General features: G+C 54.5%; 3 protein-coding genes and 2 long non-coding RNA genes across 10 annotated transcripts; 2 read left to right on the plus strand and 3 right to left on the minus strand.

Moving 5' to 3' along the window:
* Positions 1–2,191: 2,191 nt before the first annotated feature.
* On the plus strand, positions 2,192–12,069 carry LOC130602661 (multidrug and toxin extrusion protein 2-like). Of its 2 annotated transcripts, XM_057415776.1 has the most exons (18): positions 2,195–2,328; positions 4,093–4,194; positions 4,691–4,759; positions 5,132–5,280; positions 5,439–5,481; positions 6,691–6,735; positions 7,097–7,194; positions 7,312–7,409; positions 7,652–7,765; positions 7,982–8,049; positions 8,318–8,426; positions 8,822–8,897; positions 9,208–9,277; positions 9,909–10,041; positions 10,436–10,530; positions 10,790–10,871; positions 11,117–11,122; positions 11,209–12,069. In XM_057415776.1, exons 1-18 carry the CDS (start codon positions 2,215–2,217, stop codon positions 11,442–11,444), a joined length of 1,707 nt encoding a protein of 568 aa, XP_057271759.1. In that variant the 5' UTR covers positions 2,195–2,214; the 3' UTR covers positions 11,445–12,069. The 2 variants fall into 2 exon arrangements, with proteins under 2 accessions (XP_057271750.1, XP_057271759.1); XM_057415767.1 differs by lacking the exons at positions 4,093–4,194; positions 11,117–11,122; positions 11,209–12,069 and having other exon boundaries at positions 2,192–2,328; positions 10,790–10,933.
* Positions 4,894–6,393, minus strand: LOC130602798 (uncharacterized). Its single transcript, XR_008972984.1, has 3 exons — positions 6,364–6,393; positions 5,109–5,798; positions 4,894–4,945 (listed from the first exon to the last, which is right to left on the minus strand). It is a non-coding gene; the product is annotated as an uncharacterized LOC130602798 (long non-coding RNA).
* Positions 8,035–11,320, minus strand: LOC130602794 (uncharacterized). The gene is made up of 3 exons (XR_008972980.1): positions 11,194–11,320; positions 8,931–9,363; positions 8,035–8,439 (listed from the first exon to the last, which is right to left on the minus strand). It is a non-coding gene; the product is annotated as an uncharacterized LOC130602794 (long non-coding RNA).
* An 858-nt stretch (positions 12,070–12,927) lies between the features above and the next one.
* LOC130602651 (multidrug and toxin extrusion protein 1-like) lies at positions 12,928–19,334 on the plus strand. 2 transcript variants are annotated; one of them, XM_057415753.1, is made up of 18 exons: positions 12,928–12,979; positions 13,238–13,477; positions 13,572–13,673; positions 13,853–13,921; positions 14,201–14,349; positions 14,465–14,507; positions 14,636–14,680; positions 15,054–15,151; positions 15,341–15,438; positions 15,952–16,065; positions 16,177–16,244; positions 16,501–16,609; positions 16,753–16,828; positions 16,905–16,974; positions 17,268–17,400; positions 17,746–17,840; positions 18,290–18,437; positions 18,773–19,334. In XM_057415753.1, the coding sequence occupies exons 1-18, from the start codon at positions 12,929–12,931 to the stop codon at positions 18,991–18,993; spliced, it is 1,929 nt and encodes a 642-aa protein (XP_057271736.1). In that variant the 5' UTR covers position 12,928; the 3' UTR covers positions 18,994–19,334. The 2 variants fall into 2 exon arrangements, with proteins under 2 accessions (XP_057271736.1, XP_057271727.1); XM_057415744.1 differs by lacking the exon at positions 12,928–12,979 and having other exon boundaries at positions 13,119–13,477.
* Positions 19,335–21,289: 1,955 nt separating this feature from the next.
* ALDH3A2 (aldehyde dehydrogenase 3 family member A2) lies at positions 21,290–27,650 on the minus strand. Of its 4 annotated transcripts, none has more exons than XM_057416041.1 (11): positions 27,477–27,650; positions 26,866–27,097; positions 26,688–26,773; positions 25,679–25,887; positions 25,385–25,502; positions 25,107–25,248; positions 24,743–24,909; positions 24,144–24,243; positions 23,286–23,521; positions 22,140–22,263; positions 21,290–21,710 (listed from the first exon to the last, which is right to left on the minus strand). In XM_057416041.1, exons 1-10 carry the CDS (start codon positions 27,636–27,638, stop codon positions 22,186–22,188), a joined length of 1,530 nt encoding a protein of 509 aa, XP_057272024.1. In that variant the 5' UTR covers positions 27,639–27,650; the 3' UTR covers positions 21,290–21,710; positions 22,140–22,185. The 4 variants fall into 4 exon arrangements, with proteins under 4 accessions (XP_057272024.1, XP_057272018.1, XP_057272040.1 ...); XM_057416035.1 differs by having other exon boundaries at positions 21,290–21,823; XM_057416057.1 differs by lacking the exon at positions 22,140–22,263.
* Between the last annotated feature and the right edge of the window lie 280 nt (positions 27,651–27,930).

Consider the following 27,930-nt stretch of genomic DNA (forward strand, 5'->3'; position numbering starts at 1 on the left):
CCTGTTCTGCTGCTTCCTAGCAAGATTGGGATCCATATGTCACCACAGAAACACAAAACACCTCTTCTGAAAGCAAACAGAGTTGATTTCAAGCAGCAGCAGCAAAACACAAGGGGGGTTTCAGTCACAACTCTTCTGTGTGTACTGTACCTGGCTCCTGGGAGGTAATATTTCTCCCCTGCGCCTGAAGCGATAGGGCTTATTATTATTTTCAAAGTCCTTTTTCCCAGGTTTCTGCCTGTGTCTCTGCCTCCTCTTTGCCAGCCCCAGGTATTGATCTCATCAGGGTCACAAGTAAGCTTCAAAGGGACTCACACTTGTGCTGTGTGTGAGGACCATGAATGGCACCGTCTGAGCCTTATCATTTCCCTCCTGCCTCCACACGAGATAATGGCACTGCAGGAACCCTCTGGCCTTCACTGGCCACAGCAGTCACGCAACAGCGAGGACACACATTGTTCTCTGCTAACTACTTCTAGTTCTTCATAGCTGCAACTGCAATACCATCCTGCAGGCAGCACATGCACCCAGCTGCCTGCTGCTCTGCCCAGGGGAGGAAAAGCATCAACCCCAGCTCACCAAGCCCTGCACAAAGCTGTGCCACTTGAAGCAAACACCCGTGACCCTTGCCACTTTCACCCAGCATGAGACTGGAGTGACACCTTCCCTTTCATTTCTCCAGTCCATTTTCCACCCTCAGAAGATGCAGCAGAGATGTGCACACTATCTGCCTTAAGTGTTGACCTGAGCTCAGTCTATGCCCGCTGCCAAGCACATCAGGGTGACCTGAGCTCCCCAGGGTGGGTCATGGTGATGTGAACACCACCAAAGGAAGAAGAAACTCTTTCCAAATTAAAATATGTTCACACTGAACCTTACATTGCTCTTTCCTCATTTGTGAGAAGGTTTCGGTGAGTAAAACCCTCTGGCTATGCTGAAACATGCATTTCTTGAAGAAACAACTTCAGGTAAGCTTTGTAAGTTGCTCTTTCTCCCTTAACTGTCACCAAAATCAGGAAGACCTCAAGCCCAGGCTGCGACAGCAGCAGGCGCTCTTTTGTTCTGAGATACCCTAATTTCATTATGGCACATGAAACCAGAGTAGCTGTGACTCACCACCACTACTACACAGTACTTCACAATGTCACATTATACTTCAGGGAGCAAGAGAGTAAGTGGAATATTAACAATACTTTACATTTCTGCATGGTGACAACACAGCTATAAGGCACCAGGGGAGCATTTATACAGCTGAACCAAACCCTGCTTTCCATTGCAACTTTCCATGCATTAGAAATAGATTTGGTTACAGCTTCTTGGTTACAAGCAGCTGCACTTAGGTGGAATTTCAGTTGCGTTACAACCACATTCCATCCAAACCAAACCTTCCTGCCAGATGCCAAGCTGAGAGTTGGGGTCCAGCAGCCCCCCCTTCAAATCTTTCCACCCTGCCAGCCGCACCTCAGCACTGTGGTGGGAAGTGGGAATCCCTGGTTCGGGGGGGATCCCCAGCTCATGAGGTGCTGGTGGGTGGATGGAAGAGAGGAGAAGGCTTCCCAGAGCAAGCTGCCCCTCACCATTATCGAAATGCTGATGGCAGAGGGAACATCCCCTGAGTCTTGGAGGATGTGCCTTTGCCAGGCTTCTGTGTTAGGGGACTCAGCCCACAGCCAGCACATGGCAGGTCCTAAGCCATCACCCCACAAGGAGGTCCACAGCCTCTAACCACCACCTGGGTTGGGGGTCTCTGGCGAGCCCCTGGTCCCTAATCAACGTGTGTGGGATACTCAGAGGGTCCCCATCCCATAACCAATGAATAGAAGGGATTTAGATGCCAATTACCAAACAGGGGGGTCCCTCCTTGCCGAAAGCAAACCCCAGTTTCCTCAACAACACACGTTGGGGGTTCCCCATCCCCCCAGACCCCACGGTGGGCGCTGGCTCTGGCCAACACGTGGGGAGATCCCCAGCTCCTGCCTGCCCACGGGGTGTCTCCGACCCGCAGCCCGAGCACGGGGGAGGACATCCCACCGCTTGGTTTAGGGCTTGCCCAGCGCTAAACTCGCGCACGGCGAGCACTGGGCCGAGCCGAGCCGGCCCGCACCGCCCACAGCGGCAGCCCCTCGGCTCCGGGGGCGGGGAGGCGGTCCCAGTTGGGCCCATACGGCGGGCGGCGGCGGCGGCGGCAGCAGCCGTGGCGGCGTGGCTCGGGCCATGGCGGCAGCAGCAGCAGCAGCAGCAGCGCGGTGTTTGCGGGGCGCCCGGAGCCTCCTGCCCGCGGGCATACGGAGGGAGAGCTGCGAGCTGGCCCGGCTGGCGGGGCCCGTGGTGAGAGCCGTGGCGGAGGGCACGGGGCACGGGCAAGGGCAAGGGCCCGGAGCTGCGCCAGCTCGGGAGGAAACGGCCGCGGTGCTGCGGCGAGGGGCCGGGGATCGCAGCGGGGCTCAGGCACCCGCAGCCCGGCAGCGGACCCCGGGCAGCCCGGGCTGAGCTGGAGACCTCGAGGCCCCGCGCGGGGTGAGCCCTGCGCGGCTGCCGCATCACTTCCCTTCAGCCCCCAGCACGGCTCCGTGGCCCGGTCCCTGCCGCCCGCAGCCCATGCCCGCTGCTGAAGGGAGGTCGAATGCCACCATTTATTCCTTAACTGTCATCTAAGTGCTGCTGCTTCGCCACAGGAACTCCTGGTGCTGTGCAGCGCGGTCCGCGTGGCAGCGCGGCTATGGAAAAGCAGTGGACTCGGGGAAGGGGACCCTGTGAAGCCAGGGTGCAGCCCCGGCACCGCCGTGTGCCCCTTGGGTGACAGCAGGTCGCTTTGCTTGATGCCAGCCCTTCAGCAGACTCGGGGTGCAGAGGTACCCAAGGGTCCTGAAGTCCATGCTGGACTGCTGTTTGTCTGGAGGGAGATGCGTCCTTTGGCAATCAGGGATGGATGGTGCAGCACTGAGCACGTTTTGGGGAGCGTGCACCACAGCCCCAGTCTGAATTCATTGCACATGAAGTTGTGTGCTTTTAATCTTCTACTCTACCTTGTAAATAAGTACCAACTGTGAACTTCCCAGAGGTGTCCTCCCTGGCATCACAGCACTGACTTGCTGTGATCAGGCAGCAGAGGAAGTACAGATGGGTTTCCGTTTCTGTGGCTGAACACACCAGCACTAGCTCAGTTCTCTCGGCCATTCCCCTTGTGGCACAGCCTGCTTCTCTGTGTGTACGGATAACCTCAAAACCAAACCTACAGGTAATGATCATTTCACATCAACCCCTGCACTGGAACAACCAGGGAGATACAGACCCCTCCTGCAGGGAGTACTCACAGCAGCAGGTCAAACATGCCTGGGCCTGGCAGGAGGACTGGAGAGGAGAAGGGTTTGTTCTGTTCTTCCTCTGATCCCATAGGAGCTGGTTCTCCAGCAGTGCTGGGCTCTTGGCTTGTCAGCTGCTGGGTGGAAAGGAGCATAAGCAGACCGTGGGCATGGTCCCCAGCCATGCCCACCCCTCAGTGGGTATAAATATCTCTAACTCCTACTATCTGGTTCTAGCTGTGCCATGACTCTGTGCTGTGGATGCTTGTAAGAAGGCCATCCTCTTGGTCAGGGGAAACGAGGTCTGGCATGCAATCCCTGCTACAGCATTGTTAGGCCTTGCTGTAGCCCCTGGGGAGGAACAAGCTGGACTTGATGTCTCTGCAGGAGGAGAGGACATTGCAGTTTGGGAGGAGAGCTTTCCACAGCTGTACAGAAGTGTGGAAAAGCATTGGGAGTTTTTATGTTCCCTCACTATGCATCCCTCATCCTAGAAAAGAGGATTTCTAGTGAAGCTGTTAAGCTGCACGCAAACAAGGTCATAGGGCAGATTGGCTGTGTAGCACCAAAATACCACAGGGCAGGTAGAGATCTGCTTTGAAAGACAAAGTCACTGACAGTTCTAGAGTTGGCTCCTCTACCCCAGCAGTGCTGGTGAGCAGGGACAGGAGAGCAGAGCCTACAAGCAGTAGGAAACCTGACTGTTCATAGTTGACTCCTGGGGCAGGGGTGATGCTCCTCAAGTGCTAATGGGTCCTCATCTCACCATCTCCTTCTCCTCCCATCCTAGTTTGTTGCCCAGTTGCTGGGGTTCCTGATCAGCGTGGTCAGCTCCATCTTCTGTGGCCATCTGGGGAAAGCAGAGCTGGCCGCTGTGACGCTGGCTGTGTCAGTACGTATTACTCTGATTTCAAACATGATTTATGTGTCACTGTAAAAAAAGAGGAAAAAAAAACAAACCAAAACCTGTAGGAATGTGTATGTGAAGACCCTGTACAAACATTCCATCCACCAAACTGTTCTTCCTTTTGCCCTGAACACAGGCAGGAAATAGGAGTGGAGCAGTGGTGCCTGTGCCAGTAGAAGGGGACAGGGGGCTGGATCTTGTGACCAACTCTCTGGACCCGCTAGACCTAGGTGTGCACATGTGGCTAGGAGCAGCACTGTTTGTGGCTAGGAGCAGCACTGTGGCTAGGAGCAGCACTGTTTGTGGCCCTTTAGATATTCATCCCTTGCTAGAGGATTCTTTTCCACACTAAAAGCGAGAAAAGACTGTTTGGGTAACAAGATCATGTTATTCTGAGAAATAGAAATCTTCCCAAAAACTCATAGCAGAACTGTGACCTGTCACCCTCCCTTGCATTCTAAGTCCTTTATCTCTCCTCCAGGTTATCAACGTGACAGGCATTTCCATCGGTTCTGGTTTAGCCTCAGCATGTGACACACTGATGTCCCAGGTCAGTAGCAGCTCCCCCTTTCTTTTCTGCCTGGTGGGGTTTGATTGGTGTTGTCTCACCTCCTGTGCAGTGTGATCTGGGCACAAAGGGTGGGAGGATGGCAGCTTCCAGACAGCATGGGGCTACAGATACCTGGCTGGAGCCTGCTCCCTTCCTGCAGCTCCCCCAGGGAGCTGTGGGTCATGCCTGGGTAGCAGAGGGATGGTGCAATCCACCTGAGAGCCAGTTACACCCAACCAGCATTAGTGGCATTAGCCACTGCAGGGCATGGGAAATGCATTTAATCAGCCCGTTGCTGCCCTGGGTCCTGAGCATTTGCCCAGACCCTTTGGTTCCCTGTAACACTCACCTTGGTCCTCTCTCCTGACTCAGACATATGGTGGCAAGAACCTGAAGCAGGTGGGCACCATCCTGCAGAGGGGTATCCTCATCCTGCTGCTGTGCTGCTTCCCTTGCTGGGCGCTCTTCGTCAACACCGAGCAGATCCTCCTGCTCCTCCGACAGGACCCTGAGGTCGCCAGGTCAGCAGTCAGATAAAGCCCTTCTGGGTGAGGCATTTGGCTGTGGGTGGGTTGCCATGTGGTGTTGGAATCAAGGCTCTGTGGAGCTTGAGTGCAAGCTGCTTGGCTTGGTTCTTGCTTTGCTCTATTATTAACTGAGGAAACAACTGTCTTTCCAGGTTAACTCAGGTCTACGTGATGATCTTTATTCCAGCACTTCCTGTAAGTTGCTGCTAAAGCTGTTAGAAGTTCTGCATCCCTCAGTAACATTAGGGGAAGGGTGGGAGGGTCTTTGCTGTGTGGATCACAGAACAGCATAGTGAGGGTTTTGCAATGTGCTCCTTGATCTTGGGCTTTAACAGATGTGCGTTGGCCAGCAGCTGCTGGACCAACAAACATGCAGTCTTTCATCTTGCTGTGCAAAGGCTTTTACTGCAGGCCACATCTCCACACAACACATAACCAATGATGGACATTGGAACCAAGGGCTCCAGGGCCCACTCTTAGCTCTGAGATAAAGCCTGCAGTTTGCTGTTGTCCTGGGTTCAGCAGTAGCAGTCATGTTTCTCCTTCTTGGTGGCTGGTGCAGTGCAGTGTTTTGACTTTTGGCCTGGGAACAGAGCTGATAGCGATGTTTTGGTTTGGCCAAGGACTTTGTGAGCCTCATGCTCTGCCAGGGAGGAGGGGAAGCCAGGAGGAAGCAGAGGCAGGACACCTGACCCAAACTGACCAAAGAGGTATTCCATACCACAGCACGTCATGCCCAGGATGTAACTGGGAGTTAGCCAGAAGGGCTAAGACTGCAGGGTTGGAGGAGGTATCGGTTGGAGCTTGGTCAGGCTGGGGGGGCAAGTTATCAGTCGGCTGGTGATGAGGTGCTGTATTCTCTTCCCTTGTTATTTCCTTTATCACTGTTATCATTGGTGGTAGCAGCAGTGATCTGTGTTCTACCTTAGTTACTAAACTGTTCTTATCTCAACCCGTGGGAGTTGCATTCTTTTCGATTCTCGTCTCCGTCCCTCCGGGAGTAGGGGGAGGGCAAGAAGGGGGGGGGAGTGAGTGAACGAGCCCTCTGCCTGGTTTTAAACCACGACAGCTGTTCACACACACTCATAGCTGCTGGGCTCTTGGCTCAGAGTAGTACCCCTGGGGAATAAGGGCCTATGGGTTAATCCTTTCCTCCAAGGCTTCCAGGCACTTCATGCTGATGAGGAAGCACAGGAGATTCCCATTTAGAGACTGATCTCTCTTTCTAGTGGGAATGGAAGGTGCCTTTTGCTACTCTTGGCTTTGAGTGGCAGCCCAGACCACAGGAGCAGGGTGTTGGGCAGCACGGGGAGCTGAGGGAAGGACCCATCTGTGAGTGCTAAATGGTAGCTGGCAGTCAAATCCGTGTGGTGATACTGATGAAATGAATCTTGACTCTTGCAGGCGGCGTTTCTGTACCAGCTGCAGACAAGATATTTACTAAGTCAGGTATGGTATAAGTAGCCAGGCTCTGGAACATGCATAAAACTTGGCATCTAAATTCATCTGGGGAGAGATGGGCTGAGGAGTGTGTGATGCAGAGTCCCCAGCCAGCCCTGCAGGGCAGGGAGAGCTCATGGGAATTGCTCCATTTCTCCACTGCTACCTCCCAACTCTGCATTTTGACTGCACCAGTTCTTGAGCCCTGCAACTCCCTTCTGCATGCCTAACACAATCCAGCTTTACCTGAAACAGGAGCTGCCTTCTAGGCTTTCTCCTTGGGCACTGCTGTAGGTCTCCCCTGTGTTTGCTGGATGGGGCTTGGGCAGTGTTGGGGCAGTAAACTCCAAAGTTCCTTCTTGGCTTCCAGGCCATCATTTTGCCTCAGGTGCTGACAGGGATTGCAGCCAACCTCCTCAATGTGGTCATGAATGCCTTCTTCCTGTATGCACTGAACCTGGGCTTGGTGTAAGTGTGAGCAGAGGTTGGTGGCAGCCTCTCCCTGGGTGCAGGGGGTTGCTAGGGGCTGGGGTATCCTGAGTGCCCGGTTCTAGTACCCTCTGACCTGCCTGTCTCTCTCCCTAGGGGCTCTGCCTGGGCTAACACTGTTTCTCAGTACTCCCAGGCCATTCTCCTCTTCCTTTACGTGTGGTGGAAGAAGATTTATGTGGAGACCTGGGGAGGTACTGTTCATAGCTTAATCCTTCAAAATACCAGTATCTGACCCTGAGGATTTGGCACTGTCACCAGCAACTGACAAAGGGATTACCATTCCCTCATAGCAGGAAGATGCTGCAGCCATGTCCTCAGGGCCTTTACTGTAGTTCCAAGTATATTCTTGTTGATCATCCTGTCTCAGGAACAGAACATGGTACAGCAGCAAAGGGAGAACATGCATTCATTTTGCTTCACCTCCTCATTGCAGGTTGGTCCAAGGACTGTCTCTTGGACTGGGGTTCCTTTACCTGGCTGGCGGTGCCCAGCATGCTCATGATGTGTATTGAATGGTGGACCTTTGAGATTGGAAGCTTCTTGGCAGGTGAGTCCAAATCCTCTTTTTTTCCCCTAGCTCAACAGGTCATCTTCCAGCCATGGAAGTGCTCTGGTGGCTGCCTCTTGAGTGTGTCCTGCAGGCAGCCTCCTCGCATGCAGGGTTGGTTCTGCAGGATGTTAGATGGGAACCCTGGAGTCACTGCCTACTTGTCAGGAGGAGTGGAATTCTGACCCAATGAAGGAAATGCTGAATCTTTTCCAGGTCTGCTCAGTGTGGTGGAGCTGGGTGCACAGTCTGTCATCTATGTGCTCTCCTCTGCAGCATACATGGTAAGGGCTGGGTGTGTAAAAGATCAGCCTGGAAGGAAGCCCCCAGACTGTGGTCCTTAAGATCAAGGCTGGGAGGGAAGCTGGAGTTGGTACCAGGCAGGTGATGACTCCCAGGCCTGCAGAACAATTGTATATCCCCAGGTGTGCTGCAGATGGAAAATCCCTTTGCTGCAGCAATGCCTATTTGCCCCAAATTCCCTACTGGGGAAGAGGAAGATTGCTGCAGGTTCTGTTGCCACTCACCTCTTCCTTGTCTCCTGCTTCTCAGGTGCCTCTGGGGTTCAGCGTGGCTGCGAGCGTCAGAGTGGGCAATGCCTTGGGATCAGGGGATGTGATGCAAGCCAAGACCTCATGCGTCACTGCCCTGCTGTGCACAGGTCAGCCCAGGTCCTGCAGAGTGGAATAAAGTGCATTTATTAGCAGAAGGTTCAGTTCCCCTCTCACAGGGATGGGGACACCCCATAGGAACCCAGACCTACTTGTCTGGACACTCTGTTTGGGGAAGGTGAGACCCTAGCTTCTCTTTTTCTGTTAGGAACTTGGTACAAAGGCTTTGATAGTTGAAAATGCAATTTAGCTTTGTGTCCTCCACGTCCAGAAAGTAGAGGGAGTATCTGGGGAGAAAGTGAGGAAAACAGACTTTTCCTTTACTGTGGTGTCACTTGAAGGTCAGCCAAGCCCAGTCCCCATCACATGAAGCCCTGAGGTCTGGGTCAGGAGCAGGACCCCCTGCCCTTGAGGCAAGCAATTTGACTATTTCTTTTTCTTTCAGAAGTTTTTGCTGTGGTGGTTGCAACATTGCTGGGAACCCTGAAGGATGTGGTGGGATACATCTTCACCAATGACAAGTAGGTTAACAGCTTTCTTTTGAGTATTATTACCTTCTTGGAGGGTGTGATTTACATCGAGGAGCTGCTCAGAAGCTGCTGACAGAGCTCATAAACCCCCATCTGGTAAACATGTTCCTCCCCACTGGGCAGCACAGATGTTTCTGGCACTGGGACGCCGCCATGGTGGTACCCAAGCTGCACCCATCCACTCAAGTCTCATGGGCTGGGATCAGGCTTTGCAGCTGGCTGAGGGAAATGTGTCAGAACCAGACTCCCTTGGGACCAGGCTGTGCTGTTTTCCCTGACCAGTACGTACATTTTTCAACAGGGAGATCGTTATCTTGGTGTCCAAAGTGATGATCATCTTTGCTCCGTTCCACTTGTTTGATGCAGCAGCAGTGAGTATTCCAGCACGTGGAGCAATTCCTCTCTGTAGGTTGGGGTACAATGGAGAGTGCAAAGCTGCCTCTAGCTCACTTTTGATCTGTTAAAATGACAGAGAAGCAAGCTGATAACTGTCAAAGCAGCTGTTTGTGTTTCCTATAGCACCTCAGTATCCCCTGTGCTTGTGGTTGCCCTTTGGCTTTGCTGCAGATGACCCAGTTCTTTCTCCCTCTTTTTCCCTGGCAAGGCTTTAGCTTTTTACTATCTTGTGAGAGCAACACGAGTGAGAAGCTGGATTTGAGAGATACCAGGTACTCCCAACATAAGGGCAGTGCTCATACAACTTGTTAGACAGTAATTTCATCCTGTTTCCTCCTGTTATGTTCCTGGGAGGGGACCGAGGCAGCATGGAAAGCACTGTGGGGTCTGCTGGCATGCCTCAGTGTCTGCAGACAGCTCCATATCCTGCACCTGGAAAAGAGGAGCCCTGCACCATGTGCCCTGTGATGTGGCTTTGGTCTCCTTTGGCTTTGCGGGACAGTGCTGTGGGTTCCCCTATTCAGAGGGCTGTGCCATACCCCTGTGATGGTACCTTCCATGGCACATGTTGTCCAGTGCATTGATTCCTCTGCCTGCTTTCCGTAGGCAACGTGCGGCGGTGTGCTGCGGGGCACAGGGAAGCAGAAGCTGGGTGCTATTGCCAACGCTGTCGGCTATTACACCATAGGCCTGCCCATCGGCATCTCCCTGATGTTTGCAGCTAAGATGGGGGTGTTAGGTATGTGTGTCCTCCTTCTGCTTGGCACTGGATGAGCTGCCAGCACTGTGCCTTGAGGATGAGCTGCCAAATCCTGTGCCTTGAGCTCTGCCCTTGTGCTTGGATCTTTCTTTGGATCAGTGGGGCTGGACTGCACACTGAAGTGTTTACCTGAGACAGCTTCTGAGTAACCTCCATCAAATCAGGGCTGAGATAGCCCAGTAAATCCAGGCTTGCTCCCAGCATAGGAGCACCCTGTTTCCTCTCGCTGCCCCTCAGGGCAGCTCTCCCATCCAGATAGGGTTAGATACTGGGCAATAATCTGATGCCACTGAAGCCCTTGGGCATTTTGACAGTGGCTGTCAAAAGCAGGCTTTCCTCAGGCCTTTCCTGAAGTAACTTTCCATTGCTGCAGGTCTGTGGGTGGGAATGATCATCTGCATCTCTTTGCAAGCCCTTTCCTTCTCCACTTTTGTCATGCGCATGGATTGGAAGAAAGCTGCAGAAGAGGTGAGACCTGTTCTTCTCTCTAGTAACTCTTGAAAGGTGTTAGGGGAGTTCCTGTCCCAGTACAATGCCTCAGTCCTCTGGGAAGAGGCAAAAGTGAAATGGGATCTGTCCCTCTCCTGTAATGGAGGAGCAATTTGGTTCTGATCATGCTTGCTTTGGGGGAGTGGAAGGAAGAGGTTTGCTTGGCTGGGCAGGAGATTCTTGCTCTGGCAGGAGATTCTCACACTGAGAAGTGCAAAGATCTTTTGTGTGCTTTCAGGCTCAAGTCCGAGCTGGACTGAAAAAACAACTGGAAGATGTGAACTCCAATGGCACAGCTGCTAACAAAACATCTGCTGTGGGTATGTAACCGGGCCTGACTACAGGGAGGGAGCCCGAATTCTCCGCACAGCCCTTCCTTTCCTTCACAGTGTGTCTGTCCTGCAAGCCTAGCTGCCTGGTGCTTGTCCCAGGCCAGTGGCACTTCCCCTGCACTTTGTAATGGGGTACAAAACACCCTGTTACCACCCTGGCTGCTCCAGGGAAGAGCCTGGACTGCCAGCCACATTGCTGTGGCATGTCCCAGTGTCCGTGAGCCTTGGGAAAGGATACTGTCCCTAGTGCTTGTGCAGCATCAGACAGGGATGTCCTCACTTTGCAGCTCAGCTTTCCTACAACACTCACCTTTCTGTTACACAGACCACATCTCCACTGACACGGATGACATGGACACTGTGGTCCTGCCTGAGAGCATCACTGAAGGCGAGAGCCAGCCTGAGCACCAGCTCACCACGCAGGAGGAGCCTGCTGCTGTCCCTGCTTCTCCCGAGGTGGTGTGGAGGACTCTGATCATCCACTGCATGCTGGCTGCTGCCACTGCTGTCGCTGTCCTGCTGGTGGGCATCCTGGTCCGGCTCCTGACCAGCAATGGATAGAACCAGGGACACTGGGGAGCTGTACACAGAGCAGGAGGGCATGTGATGATGTCCCAGGAGAATGGTGCAGGGGGAGGAATTCCTTGTAAAGAGTCACGTTGCTCAGTTTCTGGTTAACTCACAATGTTTTATCCCACGTGCAGAGTTCTTTTAAAGGGGGTGAGGATGCAGCACCTGGGAAGAAAGTGCTTGAGAGCTGGTTCCTCTCCTGCACTGCACTGCATTAGGGTGTCACTTGTGATAGGCAGGAATGTACCCTGGGGCTGGCTGGGGAAGGAGACAGGGACCTTGTGCTGCTATCCTGTTTTCTGCTCCCTGGAGCCATTTGTCCATGTCCCTTGCTAGTGGCAGAGGCTCTTGCTGCCTATAGCAGGTTTCCTCATGCACCAGTTTGTGCCAGTATCTGGGCATGGCAGAGCCCACTTGTTGAAGCAGCACGGGGAAAGGCCCGTACTGTTGGAACGTGGTTCACTGCTCTGACTGCTGCTGGGGCGTTGGGTGCTGGCTGCTGGCCCTGCTCTCCCTGCTGTGTGGCAGGCACAGGGCCTAAAGCAACTCCTCTTTGCACTTTTGTAAGGTGGGCTTTTGATACAGTAAAGTTTTCTGAGTAAACATTGGGCTGTTACTGTGGTGTGAGCGTGACCCTGGGCATTGGCATGACTGAGCTGTTAGAGGAACGCCTGGTCTGTGCGGCTTGCACAATGGGCTTGCACGAGACAAAGCCTCAGCCTCCTGGCCCTGCAGTTTGAGGCTGGCTCTGGGTACAAAAGCAGGGTTTGTGCACCTTGAATGCTCCTGGGAGCTGCGTGGGAGAGGGTGGTGTGGTGCGCGACCCTACAGAACCATCAAGGAACCGCTGTATGTCTTAATGCAACCACTGCAGCACTGTCTACGTATCTCTGCCCTTACCAATAGGCCCCTTGGGATGTGTCCCAATGTCTTACCTGCAGTTGTGTGGCATATGCTCAACCACTGGAGGTAAATCCCATATGTAGCTGGTGCACAGCACCTTCCTGCCACCCCACAGTGCTCCTGGAACGAAAAGATATAATAAATAACGATAAACACATAATAAAGACTGGCATAAAGGAGCTTGAAACAGGCATCAACCCAGATCTGCCCACCACACTGGTGGAGGATGTGGCAGGTTCTGCCCTGCTCAGAATCCCAGTAGTTTTGGGATGGGAGTCTGGGGAGAGGAGGAAGCTGCCTCTCTCTGCCTTAGCGCACTGGAGCCCAGCTCAGCAGGGTCTGCCCTGCAGCAGCAGCAGCTCCCCTCCGCCTCCCCGGTGCCGGGACAAGGCAGAACACTATATTTGGCTGGGGAATGGTGCCAGGGACACTCGATGCTGCTGTGCGAGGCCGAGAGCTGGAGCCAACAGGGCGGCTTGTCTTGGCCACCGCCGTGCTGCGCTGAGAGGCGCCGAGCGGACAGCGGCACCGCCACTGCCGGCACCGGCTCCCGGGAACGCAGACACGGACCCATGGATCCTCCAGCGCACCAGCCAGAGGAGCCACAGCAAAGCAGGAGAGAGGTAGGAGGGCTCCTGGGTGCGATTTGGGATGGCTCAGCCCCTGCGCTGGCTCAGGGCAGGCAGCAAGTGCCTTGTCCCGTGTCCAGGCTCTTCTGCGCTGCCCGCAGCAGTGCACGGGACCTTTAGCAGCTCCCCAGCTCCGTGCCCTGCCCTGACCCACCACCGGCACTTCCCATGGGCACCCCGCTGCCAGCAGCATGCGCTCAGCCCACCCGGCCCCGGCTGAAGTTCACCGCCGTGGTTACACATTGCTCACAGTGCCTGGGTGGTTTTAACGGAGCACAGAGGAAGAAGAGGGTTGTTCCACTCCCCTGGCAGAGCGGCAGCATGAAGCAGGCGAACCTCCCCGAGGAGAACGGCTTTGGGGAGGCCATGGCCACTGGGCAGCGCGGTCCCACACCGGGCAGCGGCGGGAAGAAACGACACCGGCTTCAGCACCTGCTTCCAGATAACTTCTGGGAGGACACAAAGAAGCTGCTGGTGCTGGCGGGACCGCTGGTAAGGACACTGGGAGGAGCAGGCTCCCCCCCAGCACAGCCACCCCTGCTCACCTCCATCTCTGACCTTCGCCTCCTCTCTTCCCCACGCTCAGATCCTGATCCAGCTGCTGATCTTCCTCATACACCTCGTCAGCTCCATATTCTGCGGCCACCTGGGCAAGGTCGAGCTGGCCTCTGTCACGCTGGCCATCGCTGTAAGCATCTGCCCCGGCACCAGCTCCCACCCGCTGACACTGGGACGGGATACGGGAACAAAGGCAGACAAGGACAGAGGAGATTTGAGACTCCTACTTTTCCTTTTAGCCCCTCTTCCTACCTCAAAGTCTCAAATGCTCACATTGGCTCTTTGTTTTCTTTTAACTCCTGTTTCCAGGTTATAAATGTTACTGCCATCTCTGTAAGTTATGGTTTGTCTTCGGCATGTGACACCCTGATATCACAGGTGGGTAAGAGATGCTGGCACTTGTCCTGGAGACACAGGGCTGTCCTGCATCGGCTGATGCTGCTCAGGCACTGCACAGGGTCCCCAGTTGTACCTGTGGGATGGGGAAGCCTGTTCCCAAGTGGCGATCCCATAATGGGGAGCTCCGTGCTTACCTTGACACACCAAATACTTCTCGGGCAGTCTAGGGTGGTTATGGGTCCAACGGTGGTCCCTGTCCACCCCGCACCAGTGTGCTGTCGGTGCAGCAGAGCTCACTGCCACCCTCTGTCCCTGCAGACCTATGGCAGCAAGAACCTGCTGCGTGTGGGGGTGATCCTGCAGCGCGCCACCCTCATCCTGCTGCTCTGCTGCTTCCCCTGCTGTGCCATCCTCATCAACATCGAACAGCTCCTGATCCTCATCCGCCAGGACCCCGAGGTCTCCAGGTCGGGTGATCCCCTGCCCCAGCACCACAGCTTCATCCCTCCCCAGCATGGTGGGGCTGCAGGATGGTGGCTACGGTCATCACCCCACACTAACCAAGCCTCTGGTGTCCCCCAGGTTAACCCAGCGCTATGTGATGGCGTTTGTCCCTGCTCTCCCGGTGAGTCCCTGTGGGCACCCTGGATGCTGGTCACACATGGGGACTGGGCAGCCTGCTTCTATTTTCCGCTGCAGCCCACAGCCCCTGCTCAGTGTTGGCCTCACCTCATCCAACAACCTCCTTTTCAGGCGGTGTTTCTGTATAACCTGGAGACAAGATACCTGCAGAACCAGGTAGGTCCCACAGTCCTCAGACACAGCACTCGGGGCTCCCTTCAACCATGCACCCAGGGTTGTCATACTTGCCATCCCCAATGGTGGGGCAGTGTTTGTCCCCACCGCTGCCCAGCTTCCCCTGAGCAGCTCTGACCCTGGGGATCACCCCCTCCCACAGCCAGTTGTACCTACCTGCCTGATGGACCTCCCTTTGTACTTCCCCATGTCAGGGGTTTACCTCCAGCACACTTGTTTCCCAAGCAGGCAACATCATCAAAAGGTTATTTTTTGGCTGGGAAAGCTGCTGAGCGTGGGGCTGGTGGAGACCTTTGCTCCTCTCTCCTGAAGCTTTTGTGAAGGCGCCATAGCCCCCATCTCCTCCTCTTTGCAGATGATCATGTGGCCGCTGGTGCTGAGCGGGTTCATTGGCAACATCGTCAATGTGATTGCAAACTGCATCTTCCTCTACGTGTTCCACTTGGGCATCACGTGAGTAGCGCCTGCATCCCAAAGAGGGGACAATGTGGCCCCTGGCAATGCCTATGGGATTTCTCAGGGACATCAGCACCACTGCACGACCGAGCATCCGGCACTCATGGAGGAGGTTCTGCTCTGTCACTCCGAGGCCGGGGAGGCATGAGCAGGATGACAACAAAACCCTTCTCGTTTCCTCTGCAGGGGCTCAGCCTGGGCCAACACCATGGCTCAATATTCACAAGCCATTTTCTTGTTCCTGTATATTATAGGCAGGAAACTCCATGTGAAGACCTGGGGAGGTAAGAGCAGCTCCCCCAGCTCCTGCTTTACACAGGGTTCATGAATGTTCTATCAATCACTTCTATCCAGTGAATTCTGTTAGTGCTGACAGTGAAATATTAACCTCAGCGTGGTGCACCCCGGTACCACGGTGCTGCTCTGGTGGCAGCACATCACGTGCCAGCGTTGGCAGAGCCATGCTGGGCAGGGAACATTCGTTCTGGGGAAGTGAAACTTTCTGCTGAGGCTTTATAGGGTTCAGGCTGGATGAGCACACATGTAAGCACGAGGTTGTCCTTGGCCACTGCTCGAGGAAGAATGAGCTGAGAGTTGCACCCCTCCATGGCCCACAGGATGGCGTCAGCAGAGCACATATGTGCATGCTGTACTGCTGGAGGTCCTATGGTGCTCAGGAGCATTGCCCTGGTGGCTCTGCAAGTAGGAATGGCACCTACAGCTGCCTCGGGTGCTCTCAAGGATGCAACCTGTGGCCATGCTGATCATCCATCCAGGGATGTTTCTCCTCTCTGCAGGCTGGTCCAGCGAGTGCCTGCTGGAGTGGGACAGCTTCACCTCCCTGGCCATCCCCAGCATGCTCATGATGTGCATCGAGTGGTGGACCTACGAAATCGGGAGCTTCTTGATAGGTGAGCGGAGAGGGGGAGCTGCGGGGAGACAGGCTGTGACAGTGCCTGCAGCAGAGCTGCGGCTCTTCCCTGGGCACCCACATCCAGCGCTGCCCCTCTCCTCTCCCCCAGGCCTGCTGAGTGTCATAGAGCTCTCTGCCCAGTCCATCATCTACGAGGTGTCCGTTGTTGCTTTCATGGTAAGGGCTAGGGGTTGTTATTCCAGAGCACACTCCGTAGGGACTGTCCTGGGCAGAACACCCAGCAAAAACCAGCTCCAGCAAATCTCACTCTTCTCCCTCTGCATTTAAGCCTCTCCCCATCCTGCTTATCCCTCTTACCGAGATGTTTTAAGTCCTGAACTCTGTTGCCCTCTCTGCCGGGCGGTCATTCCGCTGTGACTGTGATGCCCTCATTACCTGGATGCACACATGAGCCTCAGCCCTGTGGTTTCAGATCCCCCTGGGGCTCGGCACGGCCACCAGTGTGCAGGTGGGGAACGCGCTGGGTGCCGGCGACATTGACACAGCCAAGAGATCCTCCACCACCAGCCTGGTCTGCACAGGTCAGGCCATCAGCGGGCTCGGAAGCCTTTGTAGGGCTCCTTCCAGGCACAGCAGGAGCATTTGCAGTCCTCTGTGTCCTCTTCTCCCCCCTCCTCTCTCCCTTTGGCTGCCCCTGAGCTCAGTGCTTTGCTCTGTTTTTCAGTGGTGCTTTGCATAGCTGTGGGGGCCATTTTAGCCACCACGAAGGATGTGCTGGGATACATCTTCACCCGGGACAAGTAAGTGCCTCTGACTCCTACCCTTAGTGAGTGGAGGTCAATTCCCCAAACCCATCGTTATCTTCCCTGTCCCCAGGGAGATTGTTGACTTGGTGGCCTGGGTCATGCCTGTCTACGTTGTCTTCCACTTCTTTGAAGCCGTGTGTGTAAGTCCCTGCTATTTTCAGTAGGGAACCTCGGTGCTGAGCAGCACCATCACAGGTTGGTTGGTTGAGGGTCCCTCAGGCTGTGGGTAACACCAGCACAAGCACCAGGACCCTGCACTGCTCCTGGGGTCGGTCACCCTTTAGAAAACACTGAGGGCATAAAAAGATGATGATCACAGGACCAAGCAGGGACATCGAAGTCATGGGGCAGAGGCAGGGAGCTGCAGAGCCCCGAACTGGGCCAAGGCGGCTCTCCCAGCCCTGGCCCCAGCCCCTGTCCCTGTCCCTGGCAGGGTGCCTGCAGCGGGGTGCTCAGAGGCATAGGCAAGCAGAAATTCGGTGCCATCCTCAACGCCGTGTGCTACTATGGTGTGGGGCTGCCCCTGGGAGCCGTGCTGCTCTTCGTGGCCAGGATCGGAGTCATAGGTACCAACCCCCAGGCACACAGCTCTGCATTGCCCCAGATCCCATCAGCAGCTCCCCCCCAGCTCCAAGGATGGATCACCACGACCCTCTTCTGTCTTGCTGGAGGCTGGGCACAATGGGGTGGACTGGGATGGCCCCTGCAACTACTGAGAGCTTTTAACTGTACTGGGAAAAAGCATCCCCTGCCAGGTCTGCCAGGCAGCCCCACAGCAGCCCCCATGGGCACCCCACCCCTGTGTCCCTGCTGACCTCAGTGACACCTATTCTTGACTCGCTGTCCCGAGATGAACCCTTGTTGTGCTGCTCCGGCTGCGGCACCCAGCTGACTCCGGCTTGCCCTCACAGGCCTGTGGCTCAGCATGCTTGTCTGTGTCTCCATCCTCTGTACCTGCTTCATCGTCTACATCTCCCGCATGGACTGGAGGAAGGCAGCAGAAGAGGTAACCTGTGCACCCACAGCATCGTGCCCTGCCTGTGGGAAAGTCCTTAGTGGTGTGGCTGGGATTGCAGTGGGATGGGACAGCATCATGGGTATGGTCCTGTGGGACAGAGCTGCCCAGGGCTGTCATCCAGTGTCTCCAGCAAAATCCAATGGTCTGTGACCACTGTATTCAGCTCTCTCCCACACACAACAGCTTCCTTCCCTCTGCACCTTGTGCCACCTTGGGTTGGGGATATGAAGCACAAAGCAGACAGGGTCACCCAAGCTACCTCAACCCTGCAGCCCCGAGCATCACCTTGTGCCCCAGCCAGCACCTCTCATTTCGGGCATCTTTCAGCTGCACAGTGCCATTTCCAGCCAGTTTAACCCTGTGAGAGGTGACATGCTGGCTTTGCTCCATGGGCATTTCTGCACCACTGGCTAAACCCAGAGTGTTCCCTCCACCAGGCTCGGCACCGTGCAGGAGTGAGCCAGCCACCGATGGAGGAGCCGAACCCAGGCCCTGAACCCTCCTGCAAAGAAATTCCCTTTGGTGTGGGGCTGGCCTCAGTGTCCCACACTTACCCCCCTGCCGCGGCGGTGCAGGGGTGTGTAGGTATGGCCAGGAGCTGGGTACACTGGGATGGGGGAGCTGGGCACTGGGTGCAGTGGTGGGTTTGGGTCCAGGAAGGGTCCCCAAGGATTCACATAAGCCAGGGACAAGCCCTTCGTTACTGGATAAACAGTAATTACAGGGCTGAGCTTGGGAGCGTGACAGAGTTGGGTGTGAGGACAACCTGGAGCTGGGGACAATGTGGGCAGGTCTTACCTTGTGGACTGAAGCTCCTTTAAGGGCTGGAGATCTCCATGCTCTGTGCTGCTCATAATATGCTTTAGAACCTCAGACAAAACCCACTCAGGAGAGCCCTCAATGCCCTGTTCTCCTTGCAGCGGGAGTGGATGCACAGAACGGTGTCACACTCATGGGCATCACCAGGGTGGAGGGACCCACGTACCAGCTGGAGCCCCAGCAATCCAACCCTGCCACATCCCCTCCGGCCACCGCCACCATCACCAAGGCGCTGATCATCCGGCGCGGGCTAGCAGTGGCCGCAGCCATGGCAGTGCTTGCACTCGGCATTGTCATAAAGCTGACAACCAGCAAACACTGACTCGCATCAGGGACTCTGGGGACTTTGGAGAGGTGAAAGCCTCTCCTGAGGGATGGACTTACAAAGCTCAGACTGGCCAGCAAGAGAATCCAGCATACGCCTGACCCATGGGAGCCAAAGGAGTCCTGTCAGCATTTGGCAGCATCTGCTCAGCCATCGCTCAAGGAACAGGCCCTGCAGCTGCTCCAGCACCCAAAGCACTGCTCCCAGCTGCCCAATGCATACTGAGTGTGCGGGTAACCCGCTCCAGCTCCAGCCATCACCTGCCAAGCAGAGCCAAGCACAGCCCAGCTCTCACTGCTGCTCCATGACATGCCAAATAAAGAACAAACCCAGCTGCATCGGGCTGGCTCCTTTGGGTGCAGGCTGAGGGCAGGACTTGGGCTGGAGTGGGGAAGCATCCGATGCTGGTGGCTGCAGTCCCTGGGGGAGCCTGGGGGATATGGGTCTTGTCCTGCTATAGATGGCCTTCACTATAGACCAACAGTTTTATTCAGCAAGGCTCAAGTTGAACTTTCAGTTACAAGTTTGGAGGTAAAAGGCTACCAGCAAACCTGACTAGGGGATACCCTTAACACTACCAGCCACCCTCTGCTCACAGGGATGCTCCTGAGGAGCCAGAACATGGGCAGGACCATGGGCTCAGTGGGCAGCTGGCTGGAAGCAGAGCCTGAAGCCGGCCTGCATCCATCTACCCTATCACTGCAAGGCCCTTTTGTGGCTTCACAGAAACATGACAAAAGCATAGAACCCCCCTGCTTTGGGTTAGAAGGGACCTTAAAGCTCATCCAGTTCCAAGCCCTGCCATGGGCAGGGACACCTTCCACTAGAGCAGCTTGCTCCAAGCCCCTGTGTCCAACCTGGCCTTGAACACTGCCAGGGATGGGGCAGCCACAGCTTCTCTGGGTACCCTGTGCCAGCGCCTCAGCACCCTCACAGGGAAGAGCTTCTGCCTAAAATCTAACCCTAACTTCCCCTGTTTCAGTTTGAATACATCACCTCTTGTCCTACCACTACAGCCCCTGATGAAGAGTCCCTCCCCAGCATCCTTGTAGGCCCCCTTCAGACACTGGAAGCTGCTCTGAGGTCTTCATGCAGCTTCTCTTCTCCAGAACAGCCCAAGTGTTCTCAGCCTCTCTTTGTATGGGAGGTGCTCCAGCACCCTAAATATTGCAGGAAATTCATCCTGCTTCCCAGGAGCAGTCTTTCAGTTTTCAGTCACAACAAGTTCTGCCTGCAGCCCCTGTCTAACCAAACCAGACACCAGGCTCCATTGCAACCATTAACATCTGCCCTTCCGCCCCACATCCACAGCTGCATGACACAGCCCGATCCTGACTGAGAAAGCAGGTGACTCATGAAAAAAATTAAGGCAGAAAGAAAGTTCCCTTTAGAGAAGCTTCCCTCTCCACCAGGAGTCATCTTCAGTGAGTTCAAGCAGGCATGAGCCCTTCCCCTGCCACGGCTCAGAGCGAGCTCTCCTCCCACGAGAAGGCAGCTGGCTTGGGCCCAGGGCCCTCACTGGATACAAGATGCCCTTTATCCAGAGATATCTTTGTGCTGTGAGCACACAACCCCTGGATTGCTTCATCCAGCCAGGGCAGTGCCTCAGTCTCCTGTACAGGACTGTAAGAGACCACACAGCTTTGCCCACGTCGTGATGTGAGGCCAGGGCAGCGTTTCCCACAGGCCACAGAACCCACAGGGCAGAACTCATTGGGATCAGACAAGGACAGCCCATGCCTTGATCTGAACAACTCCAGGCTGGCAGCGCCTGCAGGGGGAGGGAATCCAGATGGACTGGACTGGTCCTTCCCCACAGGCAGGGGAGTCATTGCACCGGGTACCTGTGGCTCCTGCAGAGGCACATCAACATCTGTGATGTCCAGCCAAGTCGTGGCCAGAGCTGGGAGCAGCTGAGCATAAGCAGGATTCCCCAGGAGACCGCAGGGACTTACCACGCTTTGTTTATTGTTTAAAGTGTTTATTTAGTACTGCAAAATAGATCACTAAAAAGGCTTGGCGCATGGACTTCCATTAGGCATGAAGAAATCCAACCTATTGCACTGTAATTTTCTACTCCATATATTGCATTTAATGATAAGCTTTAAATTTACCTCACTTAAACCGGGCACTTTGCAATTCCCACTTCTCTAAACTACTCTAAGGCCTCAAAGTTCTTTTGCAGGAGCATAAGATACATTTATCAGTGGAATACAGGCAGTGCAAGTATCATCTTTGTAATACCTGCTGTGCAGGATTCTGGTTTGCAGGGGTCATGAATATTTCACTTCAATTGAACAGTGAGGGGAAACTCAGGTTTATTCATAACCATTGGTCAAATGCATCAGCTAGCACAGCCTGTCCCAGACTCATCACCAAGCTGGTGGTTGTTCAGAACCTAACAGTAGACAGACAAACCCAAAAACCCACAGGGAAAATACCATCAACCCCCTCACAGCTGAAACTCAAGCTCCTGTTTGTCACTGAGGCAATGTAAGCAGTTTGGTGCAAGACACGTTGTGCATATTCCTGGAAGAGGCATTCTGCATGGCAGGGGTGGAAGTAGGGAATGGTATTTCTTGTTCTGCAGTCCTCCTTTTGAGAGCCTGCACCCACTGGTCCGTCTGCTGCAGCATGGCTGTTTAGTAAACAGGAGTCCAAGCCTTCCCTTGGTTAGTGCCTTGCTAAGGCTACTCTGTGTGCTCCACAGCTCACTGAAATAACCCACCAGAAAAGAAAAGGACTTCTCAGATTAAGGAAACAGACACAAAGTGAGCACTCAAGAGTATGACTTGGACATGGCACCTTCTCCTCAGTAGTAAACCATCTGTAAAAGCAAAACACAAGACCAACGTTCTGTGAAGGATTGGCTAGAACAAAGCCAATTCCCTTTCCAGAACAGCCTGAAGCAGAGACCCTTCACCCAGGGTGACATCCACAGGGTCCAGCTCACCTGTCTCCTGCCCCTCAGCATGCATAGACTGGTTATCTTGGGTGCTGTACGAGCTCTGAGCACTGCCAGGGGGAAGCATCACTCTCTGGCTCCACAGAGAACATCCTCCAAGCCCCACATTCACTATTCTAACAGAGCTTTGCCCGAACTAAAACCAGGTCTACACACAGGAGAAGAAAAAGGCTCCTACCTCACTGTGACAGCCACAGCAGTGCTCTGAAACCTGCTCCTCTTTATCACACACTGAGCCAGCCCAGCCTCTGAACAGCCAGCACAATCAAGAGGGCTTTTCTCTTCAGCACAGACTGGTGATTCTGAGAAAACCCAAATGATTTGGAGATGCCGTGAGTTTCCCCCTTCACTGAGAAGCCATTCACCTAGACAGGGCCTGCCTCCCTAGCTGGTGCTTCAAAGTCCAAGGCAGTTGTTGGCTCTTACACCTCCTCCCCAACTCAAATAAGCATGCAGGTTATTTCCGCTGGCTTGCTGGGCTCCTGCACGTCTCCTTGCAGCAGTAACATGCAAAACAGATGGAAGGGCAGAGTCCTGATCCACCTTGCCACCTTGTGTGCGGCAGTAGCTGCTCCCTTAAACTTAGTAAGCCCTCCGGATGCACAGCTGAGCCTTGCAAGGAGCCGCCAGCACAAGCACGCATAGTGCACATGGTCTGCCAGCCACAGAGAACAAACAGGGACAGGGATCATACTTGGTTTTAGTTCTTACTGCTCCACCTCAGGGGGCACCCCGAGTCCTCCAGCCAGCACCAGCAGGCTTCTGCCCCCTGCAGAAAGGCGAGGACAGCCCACGCTTCTGCAGTACCCAGCTGGAAACAGGGCAGGAAAGGAAAATAGCTGAGCTAAGCTCAGATGGGGGCTGCAACCGGGTGCGGAACATGGGCCTGCTGTGAAGCTCAGCTTTAGGACATAGGCTGCCTGTCCCAGGGCAACATGACAAAAAATGGCAGCAGTCTGGGCTAGGCTGCAGAGCAGCTCACAGTGCTGCTGAAGGAAGCCCTGGAACTGAAACCACTCCTAACCTGACCAAAGCAGACCAACCCTGCCTCTAGAGAGAGCTTCTCTCACCTATCACCTACCAAAGCAGAGCTACAAACAGGCAGCCTAGAAGAGCTCTCTTAGGACATTTCTATTCTAGGTACCACTTGCAAGAGTGAGAAGCAGATTTTGATTGTTTCAGGCGGGTCACATACTGAAAGTCTCAGGACAGGAAAAAAACAGGCCAGGCTCTAAGAAAGGGCTGCAGTTGCAAAGACTGAAAGTCCAGAAGATCAGGTGAATTACACGTGCACTCACGTAGATGGCAAGGACACAAAGCTCACCTTTAGCACCAGCGCTGCCACAATCCCCAGCAGGACCAAGACAACCAGTCCTATTCGACCTCGGTTAAACTGCTTCAAGAGGAAGAACTTGGCCCAGTTCACCTTCTTCTGGCTGCCAGGTGGGTACCGGAGTTTGTTTGTACTCTCCATCTTCAGGTCCTTGATCAAGCAGGAGCGGTGGTGGGAGAAGGTCTCAAAGCTGTGTTTGCCGTGGTAGGCACCCATCCCGCTGTTACCTGAGGGGGACAACCCAGGCAGTCACACCATAGGCTTGGCCAGTCAGACCTTTGGCCACGTGAGGCCACCAGCAGAGAAAGAAGCAGCTCAGGAAGATTTAAGTTGCTTGCCAGCTGCACTGCATGTTACCTGTCCTACATCTGCCTTGCTGCAGCTCAAAAGCACAGCTCCTCCCCTACGCTCCTGCACAGGAGCCAACTCATCCTTCCTCTCTGCAGCATTTGTCAGTCTCCAAGATGTCCATTTGCACTCCACTCCTCTTCTTCCCCATCTTGTTCTAACTGCATACTCTCCAGTACTTTGTTGTGGTCCTGTGTGCCCTGTTTGCTGGGCATCCAGCTCTTCCCTGGATTTAGCTCCCTTACAAAGCGCCTTGCTAAGGCTTTGAGATCTGACTGGTGCTGTGGGAGAAAGGTGTCCTGAAGAGCTTAGCAGGGTATACCTCTGTTTTTCAACATCAGGACAACACATGTGCTCTTCACAGCAGAACACTGCTGAGTCACTGTCAGCTTGTGAGCACTGTAACACTCAAAATTCCTCCTGCAAAGCTCCTGTGGGCTGTTCTGTAACCTCTTCCAAACGTTACCAAGCTGAAGGCCTACCCTTCCTCCAGTAACTTACCAACTCCACCGAAGGGTAAGGTTGAGAGTAGGTAATGCATGATGACATCGTTTCCAGTAACACCCCCACTGGAGGTTTCCGAGATGACTCTTTTGATTAACTGGCAAAAGCAAATAAGAAACAACCAAAACATTGCAAAGGCTCAGGAGAGACAAGACCATGTAACTCAGCAGGACTGGGAAGGGAGTTACATGCCAAGAGGCCATAGCGCCTTCTCCTCTCCTCAGTAGTTTTCTTGGCTGACAACTCAAACAAGCCCCCCCATGCAATGCTAACTCAAGTGGGAAAGCTCAAGAGCAGGGCTAGGAAAGATGGAAACCTGGGAGCTTGCCTCCCGAGCAATGTATTAAGAGTCCATGGCACCAAAGAGGAAATCCAGCATTTTATCCTTCTATTTCACAAAGCCGTGCAAATGCAAAGCACTTCAGCAAGAGACTGGGAGCCTCCAGCAGCTCTGGATACACTGTGGTCCCCCATGAGCCAAACGCTGCAATTCATGTGCCAACACAGGCCCTGCACAGAGCCATGCCTGCAACTGGCCATGTCCAGGATAAAACTGTGCAGAGATACCTCTGCAGGGGAGCACTGCCCAGACCCACCTTCTTGCTGTTGGAGAAGACATACAGGGCAAGCGGCTTCTCCCGATGGTTGATGAACTCAATGGCTTCATCTACATTATTCACAGTCACAATGGGAAGGACCGGTCCAAAGATCTCCTCCTCCATCACCTTTGACTCCGGCGAAACATCAGTCAGGATAGTTGGTGCTGGAGAAAACAGGACAGCAGAAGACGGCATGAGCAGGATAGAAAACATAGTCCACCACAGTACCTCATCCTCTGCAATGCCTCTTTTGAACATACCCCAAGCAAGCCACAGACACATGCAGCCCCCAAAAGGCACCCACTGCCAGAGCAGAAGGACCCACCCTTCACCTTCCCACCCCACCAGCTGCCAGAAGCACCTATGAAACAGGAGGCCTCATCAACCTCTCCCCCATGAGCAATCTTCTGCCCTTCCATCAGGCCCAGGATCCTCCTGAAGTGGCGCTTGTTGATGACCCTTTCATAATCCGGAGATGACTTCACATCTTCCCCATAGAATTCCTGCCAAGAGGCACAGCAGAACCAAAGTTCTCCACAGACCCTTACAACAGCCACAGCTCTAGGGCTGCAGCTCCAGGAACTCAGACTTGGGCTGTAACGGGGGTAAGTCCCACAGCATCAGGAACTCCACACTCACCTGCAGAGCTGCCTTGATGTTCTCCACCACGCTGCTCTGGATGGATGGGTTGCAGAGGATGTAGTCTGGGGCGATGCAGGTTTGCCCACAGTTCATATACTTCCCCCATGTTATCCGCCTACGGGGAAAAGAGAGATGGTTTCTCCATGGTCAATCCTTTGCAGACCCCACAGCCCAGCTGATTGTGCCCCAGTGACACCCTTGGCCTGAGGACAATAGCCCAGAGATGTCCACCTGCCCCATGGGGTCCCTGCCCTACTGCTGAGACCCTGCCAAGGGCTTCAATAGCCTGACCTGCAGGCAACAGCCAGGTCACAGTCTGTGTCAATGTAGCAGGGGCTCTTCCCACCCAGCTCCAGGGTGACGGGTGTCAGGTACTTGGCGGCCGCTGCCATCACAATTTTGCCCACTGTGGAGTTGCCAGTGTAGAGGATGTGATCGAATCTCTGGGTCAGTAGCTCTGTTGTCTCGGAAACTCCCCCAGTGACCACAGGGTACAGCTCCTGTGGGGTGAAGAAGAGCCTTATGTAAAGCACGTATATCAAGGCAGCAGGTCTACGTCGGCAGACTCACTTGTAAGCTACATTAGGAGCTGGAGAAAAGACAGTGGTAACAGAGACGAGATCTTCTTCCTCCCCTGAGGTGAAATTCACCTGCCGGTTTGTGCACATGAACCACAAGAAACGGAAATTGAGGCCAGGGCTGAGTCAGGCTCTAGAGCTGCTCCCATACATTAAACCTTGGGCATGTCTGATCGCCAGGCTCTCCTGAGATGACTCCTTCCTGAGCTCTAGCTCCCTGCCTAGCACAAACACTAATTCCCTGACAACTTCACAGTGGGGCCGTGCTGTCAGAGCAACAGCGTGTCTCGGTGACACAACGTGGTGGATGTCAGAACTGCCAGACACTGAGTGTGGATCAGGACAGAAAAACTCAGGACTTCTGCCACTGAGCAAAAAGTGCCTGATTTTCAGGGAGAGCCAGGCACAGCCGGCGTCAAAGACAATCTTGTGCTTATCTAGGGGCGTCCCCAGCCCAGCGTCCAAATGAGCAATCACTGCAGTGTGAAGTAAACAAACAGCTCTTTACATGGTTGTGAATATCAAGAAGGCTGTTGTGTTGCAGCAGCATTATGCAATGTTAGCTTATGCAAAGGCAGGTAGAACACATCAATATGCATCTGTACACTAAGAGTCATTCACCCCTTCCTTTATCGTAACTGATATGGCTCTAACTTGCAGGAACCCTTTGAAGGCATAACATTACCTCGAGACAATCACATCCGGCACGGGGCCACACTCACCTGGTCAAGGTACTGGGGGAGAAGATCAGCCAGCAACTGAGATGTGTTCTCGCTGATCTCCGACGGCTTCACCACCACGGCATTACCTACAAGACAAATGCAGCATGGCCGCTGAGCTCTCACGGTGCGGCACCCACCCATGGCCCCACGAAGGACAGGGGCTGTGGCAGGTCCCCACCTGCTGCGATGGCCCCGATTAAAGGATGGATAATCAGAGCAAAGGGGTAGTTCCAGGCCCCGATGATCAGCACCACCCCCAGTGGCTCGGGGAAGATGTAGGCTTCATCCCGCATCGTCAGCAGGTTCTTCTTCACAGGCTGAGGGGCTGCCCAGGACTTCAGCTTGTCCATGACGAGGGCCAGCTCTCCCAGCAGGCCCAGGATCTCATGGCAGTATGCATTGGGCTCACTCTGCAAAGACAGGGAGCTTGGGGAGGGGATGGCAAAGGCACTCACTCCAGCAGCCCAGGGAAGCAAGGCAAATTCTGCTGCTTCAAAAGTGTCTGATGCAGGTAGTGCTGCCCCAAAGGATCCCTGACAGAGGACAGTCTGGGTGCATGTGGCTCAGGGTGCGGCAAAAGCCAGGACCTGCCTCTGTAATCCTGCCTTAGACTAGCTCCTTAGAAATGGTGGCAGCAAACCTTGGCAGGACATGGTGAGAGCCAGGACCATGGGAGACATGAGCCAAAGACATGTGGCACAGCAAAGGCAGCCCTTGGCCTTCCCGCTTTCCCTTCCAGGCTGACCACTGTCTGTGCACGGCTGATAGGAGAACCCCATTGACCCAGACCTTGTGCAGATCTGCCCTGATGGCTGCCAGGATGTCCTTCTCTTTCTCCTGCACCATCCGCTTCAGGGCCTTCAGCTGCTGCATCCTGAACTCCAGCGCGCGGCTCCGGCCAGAGTTGAAGGCAGCTCTCGCCCGCCCAACGACCTGCTGCATCCTCTCCATGGCTGCTCAGCGCTGCAAGGAGAGAGCAACAACACCCAGCTCACTTCAGGGCTTCCTCCTGCAGGTGGGAATGGGTTTTCCCCTCCAGCACTGGCCATGGAATCACAGAATCATTAGGGTTGGAAGGGTCCTCTGGAGATCATCCCTTGCCAAGGCAGGGCCACCCAGAGCAGGTTAAACAGGAACGTGTCCAGGTGGGTTTGGAATGTCTCCAGAGAGGGAGACTCCACAACCTCCCCCCCGTGCGGCCTGTTCCAGTGCTCTGCCACCCTCCGTGTAAAGTTCTTTCTCA

Source organism: Pezoporus wallicus, unplaced genomic scaffold, assembly GCF_028554395.1.
Source record: "Pezoporus wallicus isolate ANWC-B61680 ecotype Strahan unplaced genomic scaffold, APGP_CSIRO_Pwel_v1 contig_8517, whole genome shotgun sequence".
Classification (NCBI taxonomy): Eukaryota; Metazoa; Chordata; class Aves; order Psittaciformes; family Psittacidae; genus Pezoporus; species Pezoporus wallicus.

Excerpts from the sequence above, each read along its gene's own strand:
- LOC130602661 (XM_057415776.1), top strand. The coding sequence starts at position 2,215 with ATGGCGGCAGCAGCAGCAGCAGCAGCAGCGCGGTGTTTGCGGGGCGCC. Across the intron at positions 8,427-8,821 it reads CACTGCCCTGCTGTGCACAG|AAGTTTTTGCTGTGGTGGTT; the intron begins GTCAGCCCAGGT and ends TTTTTCTTTCAG. Across the intron at positions 8,898-9,207 it reads TACATCTTCACCAATGACAA|GGAGATCGTTATCTTGGTGT; the intron begins GTAGGTTAACAG and ends ATTTTTCAACAG.
- LOC130602651 (XM_057415744.1), top strand. The coding sequence starts at position 13,154 with ATGGGCACCCCGCTGCCAGCAGCATGCGCTCAGCCCACCCGGCCCCGG. Across the intron at positions 13,674-13,852 it reads CTGTCACGCTGGCCATCGCT|GTTATAAATGTTACTGCCAT; the intron begins GTAAGCATCTGC and ends TCCTGTTTCCAG. Across the intron at positions 16,245-16,500 it reads TGTCCGTTGTTGCTTTCATG|ATCCCCCTGGGGCTCGGCAC; the intron begins GTAAGGGCTAGG and ends CTGTGGTTTCAG.
- ALDH3A2 (XM_057416041.1), bottom strand. The coding sequence starts at position 27,638 with ATGGAGAGGATGCAGCAGGTCGTTGGGCGGGCGAGAGCTGCCTTCAAC. Across the intron at positions 24,910-25,106 it reads TGAGGCCTCCTGTTTCATAG|CACCAACTATCCTGACTGAT; the intron begins GTGCTTCTGGCA and ends TGTTTTCTCCAG. Across the intron at positions 24,244-24,742 it reads TCTTCTCCAACAGCAAGAAG|TTAATCAAAAGAGTCATCTC; the intron begins GTGGGTCTGGGC and ends TGCTTTTGCCAG.